At 55.4% G+C, this 26,842-nt stretch overlaps 1 protein-coding gene across 9 annotated transcripts in view; it reads left to right on the top strand.

Moving 5' to 3' along the window:
- The window catches only part of CTIF (cap binding complex dependent translation initiation factor), a 286,075-nt gene that overhangs the window by 85,440 nt on the left and 173,793 nt on the right, over positions 1-26,842 (top strand). For 7 of the 9 annotated variants that reach the window (XM_089305768.1, XM_051851239.3, XM_051851240.3 and 4 more), the window contains 3 exons: positions 4,431-4,502; positions 22,166-22,239; positions 23,094-23,198. In XM_089305768.1, coding sequence (XP_089161894.1) covers positions 4,431-4,502; positions 22,166-22,239; positions 23,094-23,198 — 251 coding nt within the window. The remainder of the gene's footprint in view (positions 1-4,430; positions 4,503-22,165; positions 22,240-23,093; positions 23,199-26,842) is intronic. The other 2 variants (XM_070050194.2, XM_089305769.1) reach the window with 1 other exon arrangement.

Below are 26,842 nucleotides of genomic sequence, written 5' to 3'. Positions count from 1 at the left end.
GGAGGATGGCCCAAGTGCTTGGGCCCTGCACCCCATGGGAGACCAGGATAAGTACCTGGCTCCTGCCATCGGATCAGCGTGGTGCGCCGGCTGCAGCGCGCCGGCCGCGGCGGCCATTGGAGGGTGAACCAACGGCAAAGGAAGACCTTTCTCTCTCACTGTCCACTCTGCCTGTCAAAAAAAAAAAAAAAAAAAAAAAAAGTAAGGCCTGAACCCTCCCTCGTGAGCTCCATGTTCATTGCTCTCATGTGTATATATACATATTTAAAGATTTTATTTTATTTGAAAGACAGTTACAGAGAGAGGTAGAGACATGGCGGCGGTGATGGGGGTGGGGGGTGTCTTCCGTCCACTGGCTCACTCCTCAAGTGGCTGCAACAGCCCGAGCTGACCAATCCGAAGCCAGGAGCCATGAACTTCTGCGTCTCCCACATGGGTACAGGGGCCCAAGGGCTTGGACTATCCTCTCTTGCTTTCCCAGGCACATTAACAGAGAGCTGGGATGGAAGTGGAGCAGCTGGGACTCAAACTGGTGTCCATATGGGCTGCCAGTGCTGCAGACCAGAGCTTTAACCCACTGTGCCACAGCGTCGGCCCCTCCCATGTGTGAATGTGTCCCTCTCTTCCTGCCTCTTTCTGTCGGATGCCTTTTCAAATCAACCACCACCTTTATTCCCTGGAGGACTCCCATGTTAACAAGGCTCAGAGCTGTGAGCCTGCTTGCTTTGAAGGACAAAGGATCGTGCGTGGGATTTCCGGCACATGGGCAGAGGAGAGGGGTGTGGTGAGGGGGCTTCTCCATTCTAGAACCATCTTATCTTATCTAGACCAGGATGGGTTCAGGGAACTCTGTGTCTGGACAGTGGCTGAGAGAAGGCAAAGGAGAGGCAGGAGGTGACACCTGGTGCCAAGAAAAGCCAGAGATGGGAGGGACTGTGGATCAGAGAGGGGGAGCCCCCGGGAGGAGGCACACGTGCTGATGGATGGCATCAGCATGGAGTCGAGGTCCCTGGGAGTTGGGAGCCCCGTGTGCATGGTGGGAGGGGCTTGGCATGATGACTGTGGCAGTTCCACTGCATTCTGCCCTGGGGTGTCAGGAAAGCCCATGGCCAGGACCCCTGTCACTCCGCCTGCAAGGGGCTGTGCCTGTCTCCAGCCTGGCTGGGCTCTGCAAGGGGTTTTTGTGGACTCCACCCGACCCCTCCGCTTGCTCGCTTTCCTGCACACAGGTCAACCTGTGCACCTGCTGCTTTTTCTGTGTTCTCAGAGCCACGTCTTCGTTTCCATCCCTACCACCCTGCAGTGAGACCGCACCAGACCCTCGTCCCCTGACCCTCTCCCAGTGGGGCCAGCTCTGCCTCGGGTGCCTGCTCCGAGGAGGCGCTTCCTAGCCAAAGCTCTGGCCCATGTCCAGAGAGGAGACGGGTCTGTCTTCTTTGGCCTGCCAGCCACGCTCTGCCGCTGTTTGCACGCTTGGGCTCCCCGTGCTCCGGGCACCTGGGCTGCTCCCTTCCTTCTCTCCTGGATCCTGCGCATGCCTCCCTCCTCTGAGCTGCTCCTTGGCCCCGCTCCGTGTGCAGCTGCTCTTTGACGCAGCTGCCCCTCCTGTGTGGGAAGTGCCTTGTTGTGGGTCCCATGCGGGGAGCGCTCGCTCGGGATGGCTTTTGGCCTCGGGGCGTCGAGTTAAGGTGACAAAGCTGAGTGGCCTCACAGGAGCTTGGAGCTGTTCTCAGATTACTAAGGAGGGCGAGGTTGCACTGGGACACACGTGAAGCCTTGGCATGAGTGCCTCCACATGAGTGCAGGCTTCCCAGGTGGGCCCACCCAGCCAGGGGCCAGGCTCCCCCCTCCCCACCCCCACGAGTCACCATTCCGTGGGATGTCATGGCGCTGTGCACCTGGAGTTTAAGGGTTTGGGACGCTTCAAAGGAGAGAATATAAAGTAGAGGGGCTGTTCTTATAGCACTTCGAGCATCACACACATGTGGGTTTCTGCATATATTCTAAAAATGTGTATGTATATACACAGGTGTGTACACATACATGCCTGTATACCCTGTGTACTTACGTATGTGTATTACATATAAAGATATTTTTCTTGGAATTATTGTAGATTTGACAGCTAAATTCAAGCATAGCACAGAGTGTTTGCTGTCTCCTAGTTTCCCTTAATGGGAACATCTTACATAATCCAGTATGAGATCAGAACAGAGAAATTAACTTGAGTGCAGTGCTGTTCCAGCTTCATCCAGATCTCACCAGTGTTTCTGCAAATGCCCTCTTTCTGTTAGAAGATCCAAATTTGCATTTTGTCATGTCTCTTTATTCACTTTATGCCACTGTCTTTTTATTTCTTGTCTTTCACAACTTTGACACTTTTTAAATTTTTTAAAAAAAATTTATTTATTTGAAAGGCAAAGTTAGAATGTTCTTCCATCCACTGGTTCACTCCCCAGAATGGCTGCAACAGCTGGGGCTGGGCCAGGGTGAAGAAGCCAGGAGCTTCATCAGGGTCTCCTACATGGGAAGCAAGGGCCCAAGCGCTTGGGCCATCTTCCATTGCTTTCCCAGGTGTATTAGCAGGGAGCTGGATCACAAGTGGAGCAGCTGGGACTCGATCCTGCCCTCACATGGGATGCTAGCAACACAGGCAATGGTTTAACCCACGGCAACACCAGCCCCACCCTTGACGCTTTTGAGAAGTGCTGGTCACTGGCTTTGTGGGAAGCTCTTCAGTTTGGTTTGCCAGGTGTCCCTTGTCATTGCTTTGACGTTGTGCACTGTGGGAGAGCACCTTAGAGGGGCTGAATCCTCAGAACATCGTGCTAGGCAGGCCATGATGTTGATTTGTTTTGTCACGGGAGATCCTGACCAGGACCACCTGGCTGAAGTGGGGTCTGTCGGGCTCCTCATTTTTCAATTAATAGATACGTTGGAGGAGACACCTCGAGACTGCATTTGTCCAAACAGAGGAAGTTTAGTCAGGGAATTGGTTGATAAAAGAGCCTAGAAGTTAAATGACCCAGAGATTAGCACCTGTGGGAGTCGTTACCCCCTCAAAAGGTGGAGATGGTGTTGCCAGAGCCCAGGGGTCAGGCTCAGGCACAGAAGTTCTAGAGCTGTGCTGTCCGGTGGGAGCCACAGGCCCTGCGTGGCTCTTGAGCCCTTGAGGTGTGGCTTGTCCAAGCAGAGATGTGCTCTAAGTGGCTTTCAGAAACAGTCTGGAAGGAAGAATGTGAAATACCTCATTGGTAGGCTTTTATATGGATTACCTGTTGAAGTGATAATGTTTGAGATACATTGGGTTAAGAGAAATTAATTTTGCCTCCTCCTCCTTACAGTCTGGCCCCTTGAAAATGTAACATTATACCTGTGGCTCCCGTTTCTGCCAGCCGGCCAGCGCTGCTGCACGCCTGCACCCAAGCTCAGTGATTAACTAGCGTGGTAACACAAGATCTTTCCTGGGCAAAGGGCGAGCCCAGCCAGAGTCGTAGAAAACCAGACCTGTGCTGTCCAGCAGGGAGTGGCAGCCCCTGAGAGTCCCCTCTGCCTTCTGCCTGTCACACAGAGTGCAGGTTAAGGTTGGTGGCGAGCAGCGTCAGCCCGAGAGGCTAGCATGTAACACGATCGTAACGACACCCCCCTAAAGCGGGTGGTCCCGGACATAGGCAGCGCTCTACTCCTGCTCCTTTATTCCTGTTTTAGAGCTTGCAGACATCTTTCCTCCCAAGTTTGCAGCGTCGCCTGGCACTGCTGTCCCACTTTACAGGGGGATCAGCAAAGCCCGGGAGATCACAGGGACTGCAGTGGCTCTCCCGCTTAAGATGCATCACTTGGGGAGTGCGTCAAGATGCAGGTCCCTGGGGCCTCCCTCTGTATGGCAGGTTTTGGGCACTGTCAGTGCAGGTGGCTTGCAGACGACACACCAGCCCCTGAGCTCGCTGGCGTCCAGCCGAGTTGCTGATGGCCGGTCCAGGGCTCTTCCCCAATGTCAGATCTGGAGCTGGGTGTGCAGGAAGAGCCACACACCCACGCCTCTACTCTGGCCCTGGCTACCTTTGACATGGCAGAGGGTTGGCGTGGCTGAAGCCAGGCTAGGAGGTCGAACGTGGTAATGTTAGGTGTCTAAAACTCAGAAGAAGCGGGCGTTGTGTCCACTTGGCTTTGGAATGTCGCTGGATCCTCGTTGCTTTGGTGGACAGAAGTGAAGGGAATGAGCTCGGCTTTCCCAGCCCACGGCTGTGGTCTCTCTGACATGGAGTTTGGAGAGGCCACGGGGACCTGCCAGCGGAAGAGGGCCTGCTGTGGAAAACACTGTGTGGGAGTTGGTGCTGACGCTGCCGCAGGGGTCAGGAGCAGGTGTGGGGCCGGGCAGGGTGAGCGCGAGCCTGTCTGTGCTGCCCTCACTGACGCTCCTCTCTGCCCTGCAGTGGACAGCGGACTGCAGCGAACAGCTGGACGGCAGCTGTTCCTTCTCCCGAGGACGAGCCCCACCGCAGCAGGTAGGCAACCAGCTGCATGCTCCGTCTGGGCTCGTCGTGTCTTGTGTGTCTGGGCTCGTGGGCAGGGGGATGTGGAGAGAGGGGTGCATCTGCCTCGCTAGGAAGCCCTCCCTGTCCCCTGTCCACACAGTGGTTCCTAAGGCCTCCTTCTAGTAGCAGCATTGTGTAGAACAAACCTCTGCAAAGAGCCCGGTATCCACCGCGAGAGGCCGGAGAAGGTTTTGTGCTGTGGAATATTACACAGCGCTCAGATCACGGAACCGGGGGCTCATGCATGACGCTGATGGGGCCCACAAACAGTGCTGGGGGCTCTTCGGAGACCACGTCTACTCCAGGTCTGCTGAAGGCCTGGGACACAGCTCCTGGGGGCCTGGGGGGCTGCTATTAGAAGCCTGTTCATCTCCATGGGCCAATCCACTGTCCTGGGCCCGGCCTGCACCTGCTGCTTGCCCATGTTGTCCCAAGGGCTCCCCTGGGATGCTTGCTTGGTCCAGTTTGTCTCTGGCGCTGATGATGGTGTCCTGATGGAGGCTGCTCAGGGACCTCAGTTCTGGATCTTTCTGAGGCCGCTGGGCGTTGCCCCTCTGGTGTGGAGGCAGCTGCGCACTGTTCAGGACTGTGCACTCTGGGACACATGTGGTGGCATGTCCTCCCTCCTTGGGGCTCAGCTTCCTTGTATGGAAACCAGGAGGAGGCTCCGTGTTGTCTGAGGGGCCGTCTGACCACTCACCCCCAGCCCCGTGCTGCTTGCAGATGGAGCAGCAGAGGCCCATGGAGGGTCAAGCTATGACCCAGATGGGACTTGGCCCGGGGCTCTTATCTCCCCCTGCAGCACTGTTTCCTGCCTGCAGCATGTGCTCTCCCTTGGCCCAAGGCCCTGCCAGTCACCCTGGGGTTTTCTGTGTGAAGATCCCCTTAGCTCTTCAGCAGCAAATGTGGACTTGGGTGTGGGGGCCACAGCCCCAGAGTGAAGGTTTGGAGGCAGGGTTAGAGCACTTGGATGGGGGACACACAGGGCTGGTTGAGGAGATGAAAAAAAATCAGCTCTCTATCATTTGGTCAGCAGGGGGTTGGTCAGCAGGGATTCTGGAATCTTCCAGGGTAGGGTCCTTTTTTCCCTCTCCGTTTTATCACCTTTTCTGGATTCCTCTCCCTGTCCTTTCCCCCTGGTCCCAACATCCCCGACAGGGTCCCTAGGGATGGAGAAAAGGTCTCCTCCTCCCTCCTCCCCGTCATCTATTTCCTGCACCCTGGGAAGGCCTTTCTCAGCCTGTTTCACCCAGCAGAGGAGGGAGTGGGAGTTGGCCAGGAGATGTAGGCCAGTGGTGTGGGGCTGGGGCTTGTGGAATGGGCCCTTCCCTGCCCCAGGTGCCCTGGCACAGCAGGGACCAGCTCACCCCAATCCCGCCTTCAGGAATCAGCTCAACAGCTGGCTTATGGCAAGCAGAGTTCAGCAAGCGACATGGACATGAACGATGGAATTGTACAATGCTCCTAGTAGGTCCTTTCTTGGCAGATGGCATTGGCACATTGTAGATTCACTTTAGAGGATGACCTTAGGCAGGTGGAGGCGCGGGTCTCTGCATATAAACCCGCCCATGTCCCTGACCTGCCCAGAGACCAGGGCTCCTTGGGCAGGGCTTCCTGCAGGCCATGGTGTCCCTGACATTCCCACCAGACCCTGACCTGTGGCATCCATGTGACCACGCAGAGGGAGAAGGTGGAAGGGGGCCAGGTCACGGAGGGCCGCCGCCTGTGCAGCCTTGTGTACGCAGTGTCTTGTTGGTCTGGTGCACGCCCTGGGGTGTTCACGTTGGGAGAGTGTGGGGAAGGCCGCGTTGGGGGGCTGGATTGCCTGAGCGTGGCTGTGCTGTGTGACCTCAGGGGAACCTCCTGAGGCCGAAGCGTGCACAGCTCCGACAAGCAGGACTTCCGGCGAGTCATCCACCAGCCCCAGTGCTCGGCCCTGGGAGGGCCTGGAGCCACAGCCCCGCTTTCAAGGGCCTTGCCGCTTAGTAAGGGGGATGAGGTTCAGGTGAAAGCAGTGCCCAGGGCAGCAGGGGCAGCATCCAGCTGAGGGTGCGTGGTCAGGGCTGGCAGGGCGGCTCTGCGGTGTGGGGACGTGCCTGCCTTCTCCCTGCTCTGCCCTCTCTAGAGGGGTGTCTTTGTCCACATGGCCCCTGATGGGCCTTGTCTCCGATGGTCATGAGGCAGCCGTCTCCTGATGCCCTCTGGGGGAGGGGGTCAAAGCGGGTCCGCATCCCTGCATGACCACGCCGCAGGGGAAGTCCCGCGTGGCTGGCCAAGGAAGCTGCCCTGCCTGTACCTGGGGGTGGCTGGCAGCTCTGGTGGCTCCTCTGACAGCCCCACCTTGGCCGCGTGTGCCCGAGGTGGAGGTGTGCGGGAAGGTGCCCGGTCCTGCAGTCTGCCCGGGAATCTCTGTGGCGTATCACTGACTGGCCCTTGAACAGGGGCCCAGGGGAGGCATCGCTGGGGGATTGGTCAGACCCTGGGGTCATTTCTGACCCCACCACAGACTTCTGTCCCGATTCTGTTATCTCAAGCTGCAAAGGATGCTGGTCTTCCATGCCCCCACTCAGAGACCCAGAATGAGGGCCAGCGAGGGTAGGTTGAGTCCCCGGCCCAGAGAGGCCAGTGTGGAAACTGGGCTGCACCTGGTACAGAGGGGCCGGCCAGCTGCCGGCGGGTGGGGCTCCCCTGGATCTTGGCCCCCGGTGTCCTCTTTCCAGAGCCTCTTCCGCTCCCTTGTTTGGTTAAGATGTCGGAATGGCTCCAGCTTTTCCTTGTCGTAGAGGAAGTGTGTGGGGTGGCTGAGAGGAGAGTACCCAGATGACAGTCCAACAGCAGGGCCTGTAGGACACCGCTCGAGGCGCTGGCAGGGGATGCAGGGCTCAAGGGCGTAAGGAAGGTCGGATGGGGCCAGGAGCCAGCAGCTCTTCTTCACTTGCACAAAGTCCTAAGGAAAGGACGGGAAAGTGTCTTGACAGCAGGCGAGCCTCTGGGTAGACCTTGAGAAGGACTTCCCGGCTGCAGGGCATGTTGGCCTGCAGTGAGGTGATGAAATCATTGCTGGGAACCTGCTGAGCATGCCTCCTTATCATGCAATTTCACAGAAGGCCTGGGACACACGGGAGGAATGTCAGAAATGACAGCTGGGTGTCTTGGTGGGTGGCCCATGATTGCGTGTTCCCTGGAGTGATGAGTGTCGGGTATGTCCCCATCCCATCCTGATGCCCCCCTAGCAAATGAAAAATCAGGAGAGTGGGACAGAGGCTTGGCCCAGGGGCCCAGAGACCCGGATGTTGACCAGGACCTGACCCTGCTTCCATGAGTGTCTGCAGAAGGAGGCGCTGGGCCACACAGGCCTCTCTGAGCCTCTCTCGGGCTCTCTGTCTGCGTTCTGTGTCTCCATGTCGTGCCCAGCTTGATCCAAACCACTGCAAAACTGCCCAGGTCTGGATGGTCCTCATTTCTCCCTTCGTCCCCATGCCCTGAGACCTGTGGCACCCTGCAGACCGCCCTGATGCTGCTGGCGTTGACCCTGACCCAGGCTGGCCGTGGAAGGCAGAGGGGAGTCTGAGATTGCCTCTGGCCCCAGCCACCTTCTGCCCTGCAGTAATTACAGGGGTGATTCAGTGCCAGTTTAAAATGCCATTTGCACATGTGATACCCTAGTATAAGGGCCTGGATTAAAAAAAAAAAGATTTATTTATTTGAAGGAGTTCCAGTGAGAGAGGGAGAGACAGAGACAGGAGAGAGATCTTCCATCCACTGGTTTACTCCCCAAATGGCCACAACGACCAGGGCTGGGCCTGGAGCCAGGAGCTTCTTCTGGGTCTCCCACATGGGTGCAGGGGCCTAAGCACTTGGGTCATCCTCTGCTGCTTTTCCAGGCCATTAGCAAGGAGCTGGGTGGGACGTGGAGCAGCCAGGACCCGAACTGGTGCCCATATGGGATGCCGGCACTGCAGATGGTAGCTTTACCTTCTGAGCCACAGCACTGGCCCCAAATGCCTGGATTTTTTAAATAATTAATTAGTTCTAGAGGCAGAGGGAGGGAGGGAAGGAAGGGCAGGGCGGGAGGTGAGGAGGAAGAGATAGAGAGAGAAAACATGCTCCCGTCCTCTGGTTTACTGTCTAAATGTCCAGGATGGCCCAGGCCGGGCTGGGCCTGGAGTCAGGAGCTGGGAACTCAGTGCAGGTTCCCCGTGTGTATGACCGGGACCCAGCTACTTCAGCCGTCCCCTGCTGCCTCCCAGGGTCTGCAGTGGGAGGAAGCTGGAATCAGGAACTGGAACCAGGAACCAAACTTAGTCACTCTAAATAATAATAGTAATAATAATAGCCATAAAAAAAGTCACTGATAATAGGTTGCAGACATCTTCAGCCCTAGACCAAACGTCCACCCAGTGCCTGCATCCACGCATCTCCGTGGCCTGTGAGGGATGTCATGCGTGTGTGCATGGTGTCGCTCCCCATGCGATTTGCGTTTGTCGAGCGCCTGCAGAAGCCCAGCAGACACGTATGGACTGGAGCCTTCGGGGTGACTGGCTGACGGCAGCGCAGACGCCGTCACATGGAGCAGGGAGGAGTCCCCCAGAGAGGCGGCGGGTGTTCCAGGGTGCTGGTGATCTGTGAAGATGGGATGTGAGCCCAGCTGGGAGTTGAGCATACCCTTGGGGTGTTAGGGCAACAGGAGAGAGCCCAGTGCTGTTGTGGGTGGTGGGGGTGAGAGCAGTGACCCTGGTGGGGTCGCGTGCCGGGCTGCAATGTTGGAGCTGCTGCCCATCTGTGGACGCTGCACATCTTGTGTTTTTCTCTGGCTTTCTGTTGAGAATAAGTCAGCCCAGCCCCGTGCGTCAGTCGGGGCGGCCTGGGTCCCGCTGGGTTCCTCTGTATCTCAGCCACCTTCAGCAGCGCGCTCCGCTGGGCTCGGGCCCAGCTTGCCAGAGCAGCTGACCTAGGGAGGAGGGCCTGAGGATCCTGCGCTGGGAGTTAGGGCTGCAGCCTTGAGGCTGCTTCAGTCACTGCCCTTGGGAGCTTGTCACCCAGAGCTCGTCTCAGGGCCTCTTCCAGCCACTGCACACCAAGAGGCGCAGTTCTACTCAGGGCCTGGGACAGGGGAGGCGGGACTCTGCGGTGCTCTGTGGGAGTCACCACCCCTGGCCCAGGGTGCCCTCTGCCTTGCCCCATCTCCATCACCGCCTCAAACCCAGGGCTAAGCGGTGCTCCCGGGAACTCAGAAGGCATCAGGGGCTGTCAGATGGCAAGCCTCTCAAGGTCACCTCTGCTCTGCTCTGCAGCCCTTCCCCACCCCCCCCCACCCCCCGCCACGTGGCTGCGGAGCTGCTGGGCGTCTTCCTCCCACACGTAGACAGCAGGTTCTTTCTTTGGCTCAGTCCCAAGCCGCCCAGTCCCGGTGGCTGAAACTGGTGGCTTCGGTTTGGTACTCCTTTGCCCCTGGCTACTACTAAATAGCCAGCGGATCGTGGTGTGTCTTCTTTTCACTAAATGTCTCCATTCCTGCGTGTGGAGTTCATGGCGAACTCCTTTATTTGTTCTTTTACCCTTGGATCCAATCAGCAAGTCATCACTGAGGGCAGTCTGTGGACCAGGCGTGGCGCAGGGACCTGGGAGTGGGGACGCCGAGGGAGACGGGCATGGAGGTCAGACAGAGGACGCCGGGCACAGGAGCCACAGAGCTGAGTCTGGGCTGTGACACTGTGGTCCTGAGGCCCTGGGTCCCCTTCCTGGGAGCGGTGGGGGTGTGTGCTAATTCAGCCCAGTCTGCCTCCTAGAGCTGAACGCAGTACAACCTCTGCTGCGGCCCAGCACGAGTCTCTGTTTTCCAAAAACGCCATCTGCCCCTGCCCTTGGGGTGCCTTCTAGCTGCAGCTAACTCGGAAGAGCAGATACGACACTTGCTAAGCAATATTGATGACTGGCTTTTATAGAGAGAATAGTCAGCAACCACTCAGTTGTTCAGCCAGTTTTTGGGTGGCTGCCGTATACAGTAGGAGCTATGTGTCCTGGTCTCTGCCCTCAGAGACCCTAGAAGCTGCAGAAGGGACTAGGAGGAGACTTCAGTAAGTCCACAGAAAATGCGCATCGTGGAAAGACTCAGTGTGGATTTCTGAAAGATTTTTTTTACAATGAAATAAACTTGTCTTTTAATTCCAGTTGTCCATGAACTTTTTGAAGTGTACTCATATGTCCCAGACTTGATGTTGAAGGTGTCAGTGACCCAGAAATGCCAACAGACACAGGCAAATGAAAGTCCCCATAAAAACCCACTGCCCCCTACAGAAACCTAGCAGGGCAGGAAGCTTTGAGACAATGACTGTCCTTCTCCAGCCGACGCCATGGGAGAAAACATGGCCCCACCCCCACGCATCCCAGCCAGTTCTGCCCCACCTGAGTGTAGGGCACCCAACCCCTGACCAGGGTGGACTCGGAAGACCGAACAGGCTGCGGCTCTCACCCTGCCAGCTGGTGAAGGCTCCCTGCCCCTCCCCCTCCCCATGGTGTCATTGGAGGCCCTGCAGGAAGCTGGGCTTGCACTCCAACTTGGTGTGAGTGTGGTGCCCCTCTCCTCCACACTGGGGTGGTGCCAGGAGGCCCAGGAGCGAGTGAGGCTTTTGCCACTGCCACTGCCCAGGCTTTTGCCAGCCCCAAGGGTGGCTCGGTGGGGTCTACGTGGGAACCTGGAACTCCCACCCCCCACCCAGCGGTAACAGCAGGCGCCCCCCGAGCATCAGCTGAGCAGGGAACCAGCTCTCTGCCGCCACCTGGCAGGTTCCTGAGGCTGTGCCCGCCCCCTTCCCCTGCCGGAGTGGTCAGTTAAGACAGAAGAGTCCATAAGATCCAGTCTTATAATAGGAAAATGTTCAGGTTTCAGTTGAAAGCATTTGTCATGCCAAGAATCAGAAAGATTTCAAATTGAATGAAAAAGACAGTCAATAGATGTGAAGACTGAGATGCTAAATTAAATTTCACCCAAATCAGACTTCTGCTCTAGCAAAGACCACACTAAGAGGATGGAGAGACAAGTTACAGAGAGGGAGAAAGTACTTGTAAAACACACGTCTGACAACGCACAGGTATCTAGGATATCAAAAAGAACTCTCAAAATCCATCACTGAGAAGCAGTCCAATCAGAAAATGAGCAGGAGACAGGAGACATTTTTCCCCAAAGGGGATACACGGATGGCAAGTGAGCATGCAAAAATGTCCAGGGGCAGGTTTTTGGGGCAGCAGGTTAAGCCACTGCGTGGGACAGCAGCATCCCACACTGAGTGCTGGTTCGAGTCCTGGCAGCTCATTTCCACGCCAGCTTCCTGCTAATGTGCGTGGCAGGCAGTGGATGATGGCCCTGACACTTGGGTCCCAGCTGGCAGTGTGGGAAACTTGGATGGAGTTCCCGGCTCCCGACTTCAGCCTGACCCAGCCCTGGTTGCAGGCGTTTGAGGAGTGAACCAGAGGATGGAAGATACCTCCCCCATCTCCACACTGATCTGCCTTTTGAATAAATAAATAAGTCTTTAAAAATATACATCTAATATCATCAGCCATTAGAGAAATGCACACTAAAGCCACAGTGAGATATCACAATGCTCCATCAGAATAGTGAATTAAAAAAAAAAAAAACAGGCTGATTCGGATGCTGGTGAGTGCAGAGAAACTGGATGGCTCATACAGCGCTAGTGGGGATAGAAAATGGCAAAGCTATTCTGGAAGACAGTTTAGCAGTTTCTTAAAAAAAAAAAAAATACAAACCCAAGCCTGTGTGGGCCATGTGATCCAGCATTGCACTCCTGGGTGTTTATCTCCGAGAACCGAAAACTTATGTTCACACAGAAACTGTGCTCAAATGTTTATAGCAGCTTTATTTGCAATAGCCACAAACCAGAAACAGCCCACGTGTTCTTCAGCAGGTGAAGGCGTCAACAAAGCGCGGTACTCAGCAGCGGAAAGGAAGGAGCCGCGGGCAAGGCAGCCACCCGGCGACTCTCCAAACAGTCGGGCTGAGTGACAGAAAGCCAGCCTTCAAAGGTTGCCTGGCCTATGCTTCCCTTATATCGCGTTCTTTAAAAAAAAAAAAAATTTATTTTATTTATTTGAAAGACAGAATTACAGAAGAGAGGTAGAGACAGAGAGAGAGGTCTTCCATCCGCTGGTTTCACTCCCCAGATGGCCGCGAGAGCCAGAGCTACGCCGATCTGAAGCCAGGAGCCCCAGGAGCTTCTTCTGGGTCTCCCACATGGGTGCAGGGGCCCAAGGACTTGGGCCATCTTCTACTGCCCTCCCAGGCCATAGCAGAGAGCTGGATCGGAAGAGGAGCAGCCGGGACTAGAACCAGCACCCATATGGGATGCCGGCGCTTCAGGCCAGGGCTTTAACCCACTGCACCACAGCACCAGCCTCTATATGGCATTCTTGAAAGGACAAAATTATAGATGTGGGGAGAGGCTAGTGGTTGTCAGGGAAGAGGTGGGGCGGGAAGGGACTGGGCGTGGCTATAAAAGAGCAACACGAGGAGACCTGTGGTGATGGATGCGATCTGGGCCCTGACTCTGTCAGTGTCCGTATCCTGCATGTGGCATAGAACTCTTACAGGTTCTTCCATCAAGGCAAGCTGGGTGACTGTAAGCGGGGTCTCTCTCCCTCCCTCCCTCTCTCTCCCTCTCTTTCCCTCTCTTTCTCCCTCTCTCTCTCCTTCCCTCTCTCGCTCTCTATTTATTAATTTCAGAGGCAGGCAGACAGACGGAGCTCCCCCCTGCTGGTTCACTGCCTATCTACCCGTAGTGGCCACTAGGGCTGGATCAGAATGAAGTCGGCAGCCAGGGCCTCAGTCCAGCTCTCCCATGTGGGTGGTAGGATCCCAACTGCGTGAGTCGTCACAGCTGCCTCCCAGGGTCTGCATTAGCAGGAAGCTGGAATCAGGAGCTGGAGGCAGGTACCTGTGAATCTACAGTCATCTGAAATTAGCTTGATTTTCAGAAAGCATAGAACCTTTTGTTTCTTCAGAATCTTCCATGGAAATTCCTTGCAGAAGCCAGGAAGCAGTAGGGGTAGAAATGCTTGGGGAGGCAAGAACAGGAGCCCCGTTTGCTTTCTGCCATGCCCAGCCACGCTATGGCTCTGATATATCTCTGCAGGCCTCCCAGGTCACCTCCGGACCAGATGACCCTCTCCAACCCCAGGCCCTTTCCTGTGCCACTGTCCTGTGGTTCTGAGGCTGGTACTGGCAGGAAGGGACAAACCCCCTGGGCTGTGAAGGCTTCCTGGTGAGGGAGCCTCGGGAAAAGGGATGCTGGGATGGGAGTATGGATTTCCCCCACCTGCTGGCCTTTCTCTATTGGCGAGCTGGAACAATTGAGTGGCCTTAATTGTTGTAGCACATGGCCATTGTTGTAGCAAATGCTGGACAGGCAAGCAGCCAGAAATGGCTTCTGGTGGGACCCATTTCATTTTAAATCCAAGTCACAACCGTGGTTAGTGGAGAGAGAGTGGGCGGAAGGGTTGGCTTAAGAGAAATAAACTTGGTTGTTGGCTTCATTGTCTCCCCCCCTCTGGCCTCAAGAGAGGAGGCACAAGGGAAGAGATAGGATGACAGGCAGACACCAAAGTCCTGGAGTGAAAGGCAGGGCCTTCCCCTCTTCTGATCTCAGCCTGGTCTTTGCTGGTCTCTGCTCAGTCATTCCCCTGCCTCAGATGCCCATCTAGTGTAGGGGGTTAAAATGCTGGAATCCATCATGCTCTTTCCTGCCAGTGTGTGGATGCTGTCCTTGGTGCTGAACGTGCACACATGCCCACACACACCTGGTGTTGCTCAGACAGCTTGGCTTCTTCCTGGACCCTGCCCTGCCCAGCCGTTTCCCCTGTGCTTGTCCCTGTAGTTCCTTCAGATGGAGTAAACCCACGCCATCCTCCAAGTCTGCTTTGGTTCGGACCTGAGAGGAATCTCAGATCTGGCCTGCAGGAAGTACATCTGGCCCGAGAGATGACCTTGGGATCCTTTGAACCCTGAACATCTCATGTAATGTGGAAATTCCCATGGTATCTCTCCTGTATCCTGCCTGGCCTCCCTCCACCCTCTGTTCAGGAATCCCTGATCTGTCAAATGCTTCTGAGAGGGGCGGGCATTTGGCACAGAGTAAGATGCCACTTGAGACTCCTGCATCTAATATCGGGGTACCTGGGTTCGAGCCCCAGCTCTGCTTCCAATTTCAGTTCCCTGCTAATGTGCACCCTGGGAGACAGCAAGTGATGGCTTAAGTAACTGGATCCCTGTTGTCCACGTGGGAGACCTAGACTGAGTTCAGGGCTCCTGGCTTCAGCCTGACCCAGCCATGGCTTTTGTGGACTTGTGGGGAATGCATAGCAGATGGAAGATCAATTGATCCATCTCCCTCCCTCCCTCTCCCTCCCTTCTCCTTCCTTCCTCCTTCCATCCCTCCCTCTTCCTCTCCCTCTCCCCTCCTCACTCCTTCTGCCTTTCAAATAAATAAGTTTTTTCCAAAATGCATACATAACACATGAGAAGCACAGGTCTGGGGAGCCAGAGTGCATTGCTGGGGACCCTAAGGAGCAGATTGTGATCCTTGAATCTGGTTTTCCTGGCTCTCAGTCCAAGCCATAGTCCTGTTTGAAGGGTTTCCCTGCCTGCTGTCTCCCCTGAAGCTAGCAGCTTGGGTGGCAGGTGTGTTGTCATTTGGCACCTGACTGCACGCCAACTTGAATTGTTCTATTTCTGGGACTCCTGCACAATGGCAGGGACCATAATTTCAGGCCTCTTACATCCACACGGTACCCAGCACTGTCTCAAGGCACTTAAGTGGATGAGTGATATCCCAAGGAAGGAAAAAGAATTTTTGCCCATGGTTTATAGGGAAGATGGTCAGCTCCCCTGGGAGCTAACCCCACTCTGATGCACGCTAATGTCTGAGAGACAGTGAAACTGTGAGGGAGAGTGGGGGCCAGAACCAGCCCCCCACGCGGTGTGCAGGTGCAGGTGCTTGCTGGGAGCTGTGGGCTGCAGGGGCCAGGCTTTTGAGGAAGCTGCAGAGCTGCAGGGGAAAGTCCTGAGCTCCGTACTAACATGAAGAAAAGCTGGATGAAGGATGCCACAAGAATATTCGTTTGTATCCTCTGAGCTCAGAAAGCGCGCCATGGCCCTAGAGGGAAAACAACTCCGTACATCCTATAGCTCAGGGTGGCCTCCAAGCTCGTCATGGTAACCAACCACCCCTCGTGCTACCAATGTACAGGTGGTGAGACTGAGGCTTCTACAGCAGGGGCTGGAGGGTGGACTTGCAAAGGCAGGGTGTGCCTAGGACCTGGGCCAAACCCTGGCCACCTGCCTCCCTGCCTTCAGCCTGCAGTCACCTCTGAGGTCCTCACTGTGAGCAGAAGGTGAGGGTGATGGAGAGGGAGGTGAGAAGTTCCAGACCTCAGGTGGCCCTTGGTCTGTCCTGGGGTCTGTCTGTAGGTCTCTTCCCACCCCTTGCTGCTCCAACTTCCCTGCATATCAAGAGGGTGTGGGGGAACAGGTGACATGTGTGTGTGTGCATGGAAGTGTGGTATGTGTATGAGTGTAGTGTAAACATGTATTGCATGACATGTATATATGCATGCATGTATGTGTTTGTGGTGTCCCTGTGTGGTATGTGTCTATGTGTATCTTTAACCTATATGTCTATGGAGTGTATATGTATGTGTTGTGTGTTTATGTGTGTGGTATGTGTCTGTGTATCTTTAATGTGTATATACATGTGTGGCATATACATGTATTGTGTAGTGTGTGTGGTGTGTATGTGTATGGTGTGTATGGTGTGTGTCCATGCACATGATGCACACCTGTAGGTATGTGTAATGTGTAATATGTATATATGCATGTGTGGTGTATATACAAGTATTGTGTATATAATATGTATGTGCATGTGGTGTGTATAAGTGCCTTTCATAAAGCTCATGGAAAATTAAATTGAAAGTAAGTTTCTTTTGGTGCAAAAACTGCATTTTTTTTTGACAGGCAGAGTTAGACAGTGAGAGAGAAAAACAGAGAGAAAGGTCTTCCTTCTATTGGTTCACCCCCCAAATGGCCGCTACAGCTGGCGCACCATAAAACTGCATATTACAAGAAAGCTATGCATGGATTTAATTAAAAGAAAGTTTATGCAAAAATTGCATTTTCCACAAACTTCTATTTACTTGAAAGGCAGAGAGAGAGAAGAAGAGAGCTCCTATCCACTGCTTCACTCCCCAAATGCCCACAACAGCCAGGACAGGGCAGGGCCAGGCCTAACTCAGGAGCTGGAAACTCCATCTGCCTCCCACCTGCTGGCAGGGACCTCACACCTGAGCCATCACCTGCTGCCTCCCATGAGGAGCATTAGCAGGAAGCTGGAATCAGACAGGGGTCAAAACAGACTCTTGGCTGGCATCGCGGCTCACTAGGCTAATCCTCTGTCTGCGGCACCGGCACCCCGGGTTCTAGTCCCGGTTGGGGCGCCGGATTCTATCACTGTTGCTCCTCTTCCAGTCCAGCTCTCTGTTGTGGCCTGGGAGGGCAGTAGAGGATGACCCAAGTGCTTGAGCCCTGCACCTGCTTGGGAGACCAGGAGGAAGCACCTGGCTCCTGGTTTCGGATTGGCGCAGCACGCCGGCCGTAGCAGCCATTTGGGGGGTGAACCAACGGAAAAAGGAAGACCTTTCTCTCTGTCTCTCTCTCTCTCACTGTCTAACTCTGCCTATTAAAAACAAAACAAAACAAAACAAAAAGACTCTCCAATGTGGAAGGTCAGTGTTCCAAGTGGCATCTCAACCACTACACCAAATGCCCATGCCATTTGTTCCACAAACTGTTGAAGTACCGAACGTGTGTGTGTGGGGGGGGGGGTGTGTGTGTGCAGGGTTTGAGACTCGGATGTCCAGGCACTTTGATGGAGCTGTGGGTTTGCATGGTTCTGAGCCACGCAGCAGGGTTGGAGACCTAGTGTCTGTTGCTCTCAGCTCAGGCTGCTGGCTCTAGGAATGGGCGTGGGAAGCCCTGAGGGCCCTGGTTGGCCTTTTTGGCTGTGAGATGAGCAGTAACTCCCCAATATGGCCTGGCTCCTGGCCACTGCCTGGGCCACCACCCCAGCCTGCTGCTTTTGCTGCTCTGGACTAAGACTTGAAGGAGATGGATTTCTGTCCCAGACGCCAGGCTGTTTCAGCGGCCCAGGTGGTGAAAGTTTGCAGGCAGCGGCTGCCTTGCCCTGCTCGCAGTCACCCTGAGGAAACATCCAAGCTGCAGGCTATTGGTCTACACTGCAGTGATTGTGTCAAATCGGTGACAGCAGGTGGCCACCACCTGTGACCGTGAACTGTGCCCATGTAGGTGAACTTCTGCTGAGGCTTCCCTTCCCACCTGCCAGGGTGCTTCCATTGCTGGCATACTCACCCAGAGGCCAAGTGGTTTGCCTGTGGCCTCACCTGCATGTCCAGCTCAGAGACTTGAGGCTCCTCGTCCTTGCCAGATGCTGTCACCTCTGCCTGCCTCGTCCTCTAAGGCTGCCGGGCTGCATGGCTTCAGGGTTGCTGTCCGTGTCATGTTCTTGCCTGGTTCTGTTCTGGATGCCCCTGGGCTGTGCAGAGATGGGTCCCAGCTCCGTGGTGCAGCACTGAGGGTTGTCTTGGCGGGGAAACAGAGGCAGCAGGTGGGCCAGTGGGAGAAGTAATGAGCCGAAACCACTGCGCCAGCGTAGAGGTGAGCTCTGTCCCAGGAGGGCCCACAGGGCAGAGCAAGTCCGGGAGTAGAGAGGCTCGCTGGAAGAGGTTTCTGGCCAGGGTGGCAGAGGATGGCGGTGGCCCGCACAGCACTCTGAGCTGACAGGGATGGAGAGGTAGGAGAGGTCTGGGACAGGTGTACCAGGAGTGGCCAGGATGTCTCCGAGCTTCAGCATTTAAATGTATTCAGGTAATTGACACCAGTGCGGGAATGTGTCGTACGGAGTTGGGATTTCACAAAGTCCGCGCGTGGAGTGTGGAGCCTGAACACAGGAAGTGCTGTTACTGTTTGACTGCTGTGGCTCCCTCGTCAGAGCCCTGCTGGGCCCTGGGGCTTCCCTCCCAGTCAGCTCTCACCTCTAAGCAGAGGTGCCAACAGCTCGGCCTGGCGTTGCAGTGCAGGTGCAGAGGAAGGTGGCCTTCGGTGAGAGCATCAATACGGACAGGCAAAAGCAGGACCTGCTTCCGGCCCATCCGCCAGTGGGACCGTCCCCGACCCAGAATCTAGGCGTCCATCCTTTGCTCCCCAGAGATCTCCCCTGGGAAGCTCCCCCCGGGTCTGATCTTCGCTGAGCAAGAGACTGTCACGTGGGAGGCCAGGGTCTTGGCTACAGCTTCAAAACCATGTGCCTGTCAACGAGAGCTGCTGTGGCGCCCAAGCCTACGTGCTGCAAACCGCGTGGTCGTCCCACCGAGGAGGCGTGTGGGAGAGGAGTGGAGTGCAGCAAAGAGAAAAGCGTGGAGGAAAACGAAGTTTCAAAAGAAAGAACGGAAAAAGAATGTATTCTTCGATTCCTGGTGTTGGGCCATGTTATCGAAGGGAGATTCCTCGTAATCCTGTCGGATGTTAACGCACCAAGTGAGGTTCACTCCAGAGACTGTTTCCAGGTAATGAAGTCGGCTCTTTCGCAGGAAAGCAACTAAGACAAGAGACACTCCCTTTTCCATGATTCTGCAGGGAAGAAAAGGTGAATTTGTCACTAATTGCAATCTCCAGGGACTAAGCCATGGCGTGTGTGCCATTAGTTGAGAGACTTGACACTGAAAATTGAGAGTCTCCAGCTAGACCCTAATGAGAAGAGAATTCTTAGAGAAAGAAACCCACAGAGATTCAACTGCACTTGCAGAGAGTTCAGAGGAAATCCGAGGTTTGGGGAGAGGGTGATAATGGGGATAAAATCTAATTGTGCCTGCCGTTTCAGATCAGCCAGCCGTTCTCACCCCTAACTGCTACCTAAATGCAGATTAAAGCTGCCTTCCCTGGAAGCTGTGGAAGATAGAAGAATCTAGAAGTCCAGAGACAGACGGGTCCCCTGCCAGGGACTCCGCCTCTTCAGCCTGAGGGCTGTGCCCCCATGCAGGCGCAGGTGCTGTGCTGGCTTTCTCTGCAGGGCCCTCGATGGCCTACACAGGCACTGGCAGTGGCTCTTTCTGGGGCCTCCTCCACTCCCTGCCCACTGAGACGTAGTGACCGGCGTCCAACCCCGGAGGGAGACGGTGCCCCCGTCTACTTGGGCTGCCTTCAGTGTGAATCACCCTCATAGACTTGGCCGTGAGCTCCTCGTCTTTATCTGGTGTGTTCTCGCTCCCTCCTTCCCTCCTTCAGCATGGGACTTGGGAGTCATAACCACTAGGTCAAACATCTGAGTCTGGATTTTTTTGCCCCACATTATGTTTTTGAGATCTATTTATGTCGTTCTATATTATTTTTGTTCATTCTCACTGCTGTATAATTAATTTTCTAATATATGAACATACCATGAGTTATTTATCTGGCCAACAGTTTGCTTTATTCAGTTGATTGATTTAATTTGAAGGGCAGAAGGACAGAAAGGGAGAGACATAGAGAAAGAAATCTTGCATCCAGGGGCCAGTACTGTGGTGTAGAGGGTAACGCTGCTGTCTGCAGTGCCAGCATCCCATATGGGCACCTGTTTGAGTCCTGGCTGCTCCACTTTCCAATTCAGTTCTCTGCTATGTCCTGGAAAAGCAGTAGAAGATGGCCCTTACACACACATAGGAGACCTGGAAGAATTTCCTGGCTCCTGGCTTCTGATTGGCCCAGCTCCAGCTGTTGTAGTCATCTGGGGAGTGAACCAGCGGATGGAAGACATCTTCTCTTTCTACCTCTGCCCCTCTGTAACTCTGCCTTTCAAATAAATAAATAAATATTTTAAATAAATAAACAAACTGGTTCACTCCCCAAGTGGCCGTAACACCAAGGGTTCGGTAAGACTGAAACCATGAGCCAAGAATTTTGTCTGGGTCTCCTATGTGTGGGTGTCAAGTGACCCAGGTACTTGAGTTATCATTTTTGGTCTCCCAGGCACATTAGCAGGACGCTGGATTGGAAGCAGAGGTGAGATTCCATCCCAGGCATTTGGATATGGGATGGAGGCATCTCAAGCAGTGGCCTAACCTGCTGCACCACGGCGCCCACCCCAGTCTGGTCACCTGTTGGTAGACACTTGAGCGGTTTCCGGTCTGAAGCTGTTAGGATCAGTGCTGCCCTGTGTTTGTGTTCGTGTCCTCTGGGGAGCATCTGTGCACAGTTCTGTATTCCTGGGTCATAGGCACACATGCTCAGCCTCAGAGCACGTAGAAGTATTGTTGGTTTTACTTACTCATGAGGAGTAGCTGGAGACGGAGAGCACTCCCATCTGGTGGTTCCCTCCCCCAAAGGACTGCAGCCGCTGGGGCTAAGCCAGGGCAGGAACTTGAAGCTGGAAACTCAATGCAGGTCTCCTGTGTGGGTGGCAGAGACCCGACTACTTAAGCCATCACTGCTGCCTCCTGGGTTCTGTGTTGTAGGAAGCTGAGGGGCCATGGCTGGCCATGCCCTGGGCATGCTCCAGGCACACCTAGAGCCACAGGAGCCACAGCAGGGAGTTAAACCCAGGCACTCAGATCTGAGACGACGGCGGCCCAGTGTTGCTGTGAAAGACTGTGTTGCAATATGATGTTCATAATAATACTAAATCTTCGTGTTTTTCATAGTTATTATTGCACAAGTGGAGTTTTCCAGACCATGCACCTTCTGTTATACCACTGGTGATGGATTGGGTACAGTACAGGTTTGGTAATCCAGCTGTCTTCTGTTGGCCAAGACGACAAAGAGATCTGTAAAAATGCAAAGTAACGCCACCCTGTTTAATATGTTTGTTCTTGAAGATTTTATTCATAGTTTTTAAAAAAAGTGTGTTGATAGAAGCCAGCCTGTGGGGGTGTGGGGGTGCAGAGGGCATTGGGAGTGAAGCTGCAAAGTTGGAGCATCTGTCAGGGAGTTCATTGGCCGAGGGCAAAGCAACCCAATCCCAGAAGCTGCTCTGAGCGGAGACTTTCCTGTCTGTGCATGTCATATGGATCCCACAGGAGACTCTAGAGGGTGAAGACAGGAGCAAGTTGGCCTAGTGAGACACTTCATCGCAGGTGTAGACTTGGTCCACAGGGGTTCCACAGGGAGTGTGGTTAATTCCAAAAGAGGTCAGCTCTATATGGACCCTCCTGTGTGCCTGGCTCTATCCAGTGGAGAGCAGCCACTGCCATCTGGCTGGTAGTTCATCTGCAGGTTGTATGCAGCCCCCGCTGGGTGTGGAAACTGAGGGGGCAGCCATGGGCTAGGAGTAGAGGGACGTGGGCGTGGCTGAACCTGGAGCACACCTGAGCTTGTCCTGGGCAAGGCGGGAGCCGCCAGCAGCATCCTCCTGATTCTTGGCAGCGCACTGACCAGCTCACTGAGCCGCCTCCTCCCCGCCCAAGGTGACGGCCAAGGAGGCCAGGGTGGAGCTCGTGCCCCGGGAGGCCTTGTGCCCGCTTGTCCAGTGTGTCCCGGGCAGGCAGTGATATCTGCCCTTCCACCCCATGTCTTCCAGAACGGCAGCAAAGACAACTCTTTGGACATGCTGGGCACCGACATCTGGGCCGCCAACACCTTCGACTCCTTCAGGTAACTCCCTGCCCCTTTCTCCGCGAGGGTGGCTCCTGCTCTGAGAGCTCAGCGGGGCTCAGCTCTGGTGGGAACAGGCACAGGAAGAAGAGAGACAGCAGGGGTGGTGGTGGTGGTGGTGGGTGAGATGGGAGGGTGGGACGTGGAGAGAGAGGAGGGGGAAAAGAGACAAAGGGAGGGGAGAGGGGGAAACCGAGGAGCCGAAGGGGCACAGAGAGTGGCACCTTTGGATGGGGGCAGCTGTGGCCGCAGGCCCCTGCCCCTCCCACTGCGGGTTTGCCAGGGGTCCCTGCAGAGTCTAGGGAAAGCATTGCCGTGGTTCTGATGCTAGAAGCTTCCTGATGGTTTTCAGGCTTTGGCCACTGTTCCTCCAGTCCAGGGATGCTGGCCCTGAAGGGTTTTCCTGGAGCTCCTGCCGGATTGTCCGTCACACCATGGGGCCATGGGTGGCTGTGCTCTGGGCGTGCTCCAGGCACACCTGCAGGACCGGTCTCCTAGGACTGGAACCTCTGGGAGCCCTGCTCCCCACTCACTGGCCTTCCCTACCGTGGGGGTGCCTGGTGGCCCCAAGGAGCTGCTCTCAGGGGCTGTGGATTGTGGTGGTGGCCACCTCTGTCTCTACAGCCTCAGCCGCGGGTCAGACAGTCCTCTTGAGGCTGGGGGGCGGGCCGCGGGCCCACCTGGGTGTCTCTAAGCCTTTCCCTGAGGCAGGGCTGAGATGCAAGGGCCTGACACTCCAGCTCTGCTCTGAGTGGGAAGCCCAGCCCAGCCCCTGCCCATGTCCTGGGGATGCCTACCTGGGCTCTGGGCTCCTCCCTCCCGACCTCATGCGTCTCGCCTCCCTCGCCCTCTAGTGGCGCCACCTGGGACCTGCAGCCCGAAAAGCTGGACTTCACGCAGTTCCACCGGAAGCTCCGACACGCGCCTAAGCAGCCGGTGCCACACATCGACCGTGAAGGGTAAGGGGCACCGGGGGCTCCTACGCATGGGTGGGATGGGTGTGGGGGCGGCTCTGTCTGAATAGGCGCCGTTGCCTTGCTGCCTTGGGAACACAGGTGCCTATCATCCTGGGATTCTGTCCCTGTGTGGTCCTGGCTCATTGGCCTCTCTCGGGGTCCCTCCATCCTTGACATGTCCCCTCCTGCCCACCCACCGTGGCCTTTTTTGTTTGTAATACAGTCCAGTGGGCCTCCAACTTTCCATATCAGAGTCCCTCGGGGACTCGTAGCAACTCCGATGGCTGGCCCACCCTGGGCTGATAAAGCGGCTGCATCCTTGGGTGCCACTGCCTCTGGTCTGCCGGCTCACTCAACCTGCTTGTTTCACCCTCTCTTGGCTTCATGCACCAGGGTTGCCTTTCCTTTTTATTTATTTATTGGCTACATGCACACACACACACACACACAGAGAGAGAGGGAGAGCGAGAGAGAGAGCGAGAGAGAGAGATCTCCCATCCGTGGTTTACCACCCACTTCCCCAAATCCCTGCAGCAGGTGGGACTGGGCCTGTCCAAAGCTGGAACCAGGGAACTCAGTCCGGGTCCCCCACATGGGTGTTAGGGACCCAACCACTTGAGCCATGGCCTGCGGCCTCCCAGGTGCACAGCAGCAGGAAGCTGGGAGCGGGAGCAGGACCGGGACTCTGGTGTGGGCTATGCGTGTCTCAAGCAGTGTCTAAGCGCTGGGCCAATGCCTGCCCCCAGCTTCCCTTTGACAGTGCGGTGTTAGGGCCCGACTGTCCTCAGGGCAGGAAAGTGACTCCAGGCAGACCCAGGAGCATGGAACAAGTGATTCCTTCTTTTATGTTTTAGAATAACTTTTATTGAGGTAACAGTCACGTAACATAAAATTATCCACTTCCTAGGTTGCGGGTACAGTGGCTTCTGAGGCACTCACTGTGGTGCACTGGTCACCTGTCTAGGACCAAAGCACTTCCATACCCACCTAGCAGTGGTTCCCCGACCCTGGCAGCCTCCAGTCTACTTCTTTCTTTTTTAAAGATTTTATTTATTTATTTGAGAGAGAGGAAGTGACAGAGAGAGATGTCTTCCATCTGCTGGTTCATCCCCAAATGGCCACAATGGCCACAGCTGTGCCAATCTGAAGCCAGGAGCCAGGAGCTTCTTCCAGGCCTCCCACACAGTTGCAGGGACCCAAGCACTTAGGCCATGGTCCACTGCTTTCCTAGGCCACCAGCAGGGAGCTGGGGCGGAAGTGGAGCATCCGGGACTCGAACTGGTACTCACATGGGATGCCGGCACCACAGGTGGAGGCTCAGCCTACTTCGCCACAGCACCGGCCCTGCTTTTTATCATCATCTGGTTAGCTTCCACTTGTCTTCCCAGTGCTCCCTGCCCACGTCTGTCTCCCAGGCACTGCAGATCTGAGCAAGCTCCCTTCATCAGGCCCTGTCCCGCATGCCCCCTGTCCTCTGACTGTCCCAGAAGTCACTCCTCCTCCTGGTCTCCCCACTGTGCAGTGAGCAACAGCCCGGGGAAACAGGTGGTCTCCTCCCCACTCTGGAAACGAGAGACAAAGTCGGCTGCCCGAGTAGCAGAGCCGTGGTTGAAGGCCAGACCTTCTGACGCCATCTCCTGCCCAGCTCACCGCAAAGGTGTCCTAACCCCCTTGAGATTTTATGCAAAAGTACGTGCATGTGTACACATGTGTGATTCTGTGTGTGTGCGCACATGTGTGATTGTGTGTGTACACATGTGTATTTTTCTGGGGAGGGCCCATCACTTGCCTCAGACTCTCCCGGGGAACCCTCATGTCTCCCCACACCTCCTCTTTTTGTCATCCTGCCTGCTGTGGGCTCTGTTTTCCTCTGAGTGGAGAGGGCGAGTGGCCTTGAGTGTGGACGTTTCCTGTTAGAAGGAGACAGAGTGAGGGAGAGATGGCTCAAGGCTCCCCAGACCCTGCCTCATGCCATCCTCCCCCCTCGGCCTGCCCAGCCACTCATTCAACACAGGGAGGTCATGTACCCACCAAGCTGCTGATGCACTGGGCTGGGCCCCTGCACCTCTGTGCAGATGAAGTTCAGGATGTGTCCCACCTGCCCTGATGTAGGAGCCGGAAGTCCCGCCATGGAGTGGGAGGGGTCTCGGTTTGCCCAAGACAGTGTGGCCAGCTGTTTGTGCCAGGAGGAAAGTGCACGCGCACAGTAGAAAATGTCTGTCTGTAGGAACAACTGTTCAGTCTACTGGGAAGAGGAGACGGGAACTCACTCGTGATTAGACTGCGCAGCAAAGAGTGGCTAAGCCGTGTGGTACAGATGTTTAGACAGGTGCGCGGTAGTGTCAGTGCACAAGGGGTTAAAGAAGAGCACCTTGAGGGGATGAACCGTCTAGGAAACGTTTCTGGGGAGACGCGGCATTTGCCTGACAACTCTCCCGTGTCCCCTGGGAACATCCAGTCGGTGAAACCAGTGCAGGAAGCTGAGGTCTGGGGACTCCAGGTGTCAGCACTGCCTTGTAGACTGCAGGTATCCAGTGGGGGATGAGTGTTGGAGTCGAGCTTTCTGCAAGAACTGAAGCAGTGCACACAAATTAATTTTTTAAGATTTATTTATTTATTTGAAAGAGTTAGGAGAGACTTATCTTCCATCTACTGGTTCACTCCCTCGATGGGCACAATGGCCAGGGCTGAGCTTTTAAGTGGATGCTAGCAGCCCAAACACTTGGGCCATCTTCTGCTGCCTTTCCCAGGCCATTAGTAGGGAGCTGGATGGGAAGTGGAACAGCCGGGCCTCGAACCAGTGCCCATATGGGATGCCATTGTTGTAGGCAGCAGCTTAACTCCCTACGCCACAATGCTCCCACCCACCCCCACTTTTAAGAATAATTAATTTTGTAACAGGTGCTATTAACAATAGCCACAAGGGCCCATCCAGGGGGTGGGAAGAGTCCCTTATGCTAAGGGAAGGGCTTGTCGTCTGACCCCAGAGGACCTGGCCACCCCTGTTCATAAGCTACCAGCATGAATCCCTCAGCCGGGGGAGGAAGGCACCTCTTCTACCTGGAGGGTCCCTGGGAATCCCCTGAGAATGCCCGTGGACACGTGGCTCTCCAGCCCAGTCCCATCATTGCCTGGGCTCCTGGGGAGTCTGGGTACAGTGTTCTGTGCTCACCGAGTAGCTCAGCCAGGAACTGCGTCCCCTGAGTCTTGCACACGGGGGATACCGCTCCCTGTATCCAGCCACAGCAGTAGCTCTCAGGAGCGGGATACCACCGGTTGCCAACGTTTGCAGGAAGGGCCAGAAATCAGAGCAGGCTGTTGCCTTGGAAACCATGTTGGTAGTGGTAACTCGGGTGTTCCAGCCACCTCTGCCCTGCACACCTGCAGTCCCCCCAGGAGTTCTGAGCCCTCTCGGGGTACCACCCGCAGCCCCCCTCCAGGGGCGATAATGAAGGGCTGTGCCCGGAGCTGCTGTGCAGGTGCCAGTGGGCTGGGAGCCTGGTGCACACTGCGGACCCCAGGGTGTGTTGGAGCCACAGCGGGATGTGCAGAGGGAAAGCCCCCAGGCCCTAGGGTCCCATGACCATGGCACATGCAGAGCACACGTGGCTACAGCAGGTGCTGCCTCCCCAGGCTGGCCCATCGCT

The sequence above is a fragment of the Oryctolagus cuniculus genome, chromosome 10 (genome assembly GCF_051225735.1).
Source record: "Oryctolagus cuniculus isolate XC-2025 breed Fujian yellow rabbit chromosome 10, ASM5122573v1, whole genome shotgun sequence".
Classification (NCBI taxonomy): Eukaryota; Metazoa; Chordata; class Mammalia; order Lagomorpha; family Leporidae; genus Oryctolagus; species Oryctolagus cuniculus.
This window is presented reverse-complemented; position numbering and strand designations above follow the sequence as displayed.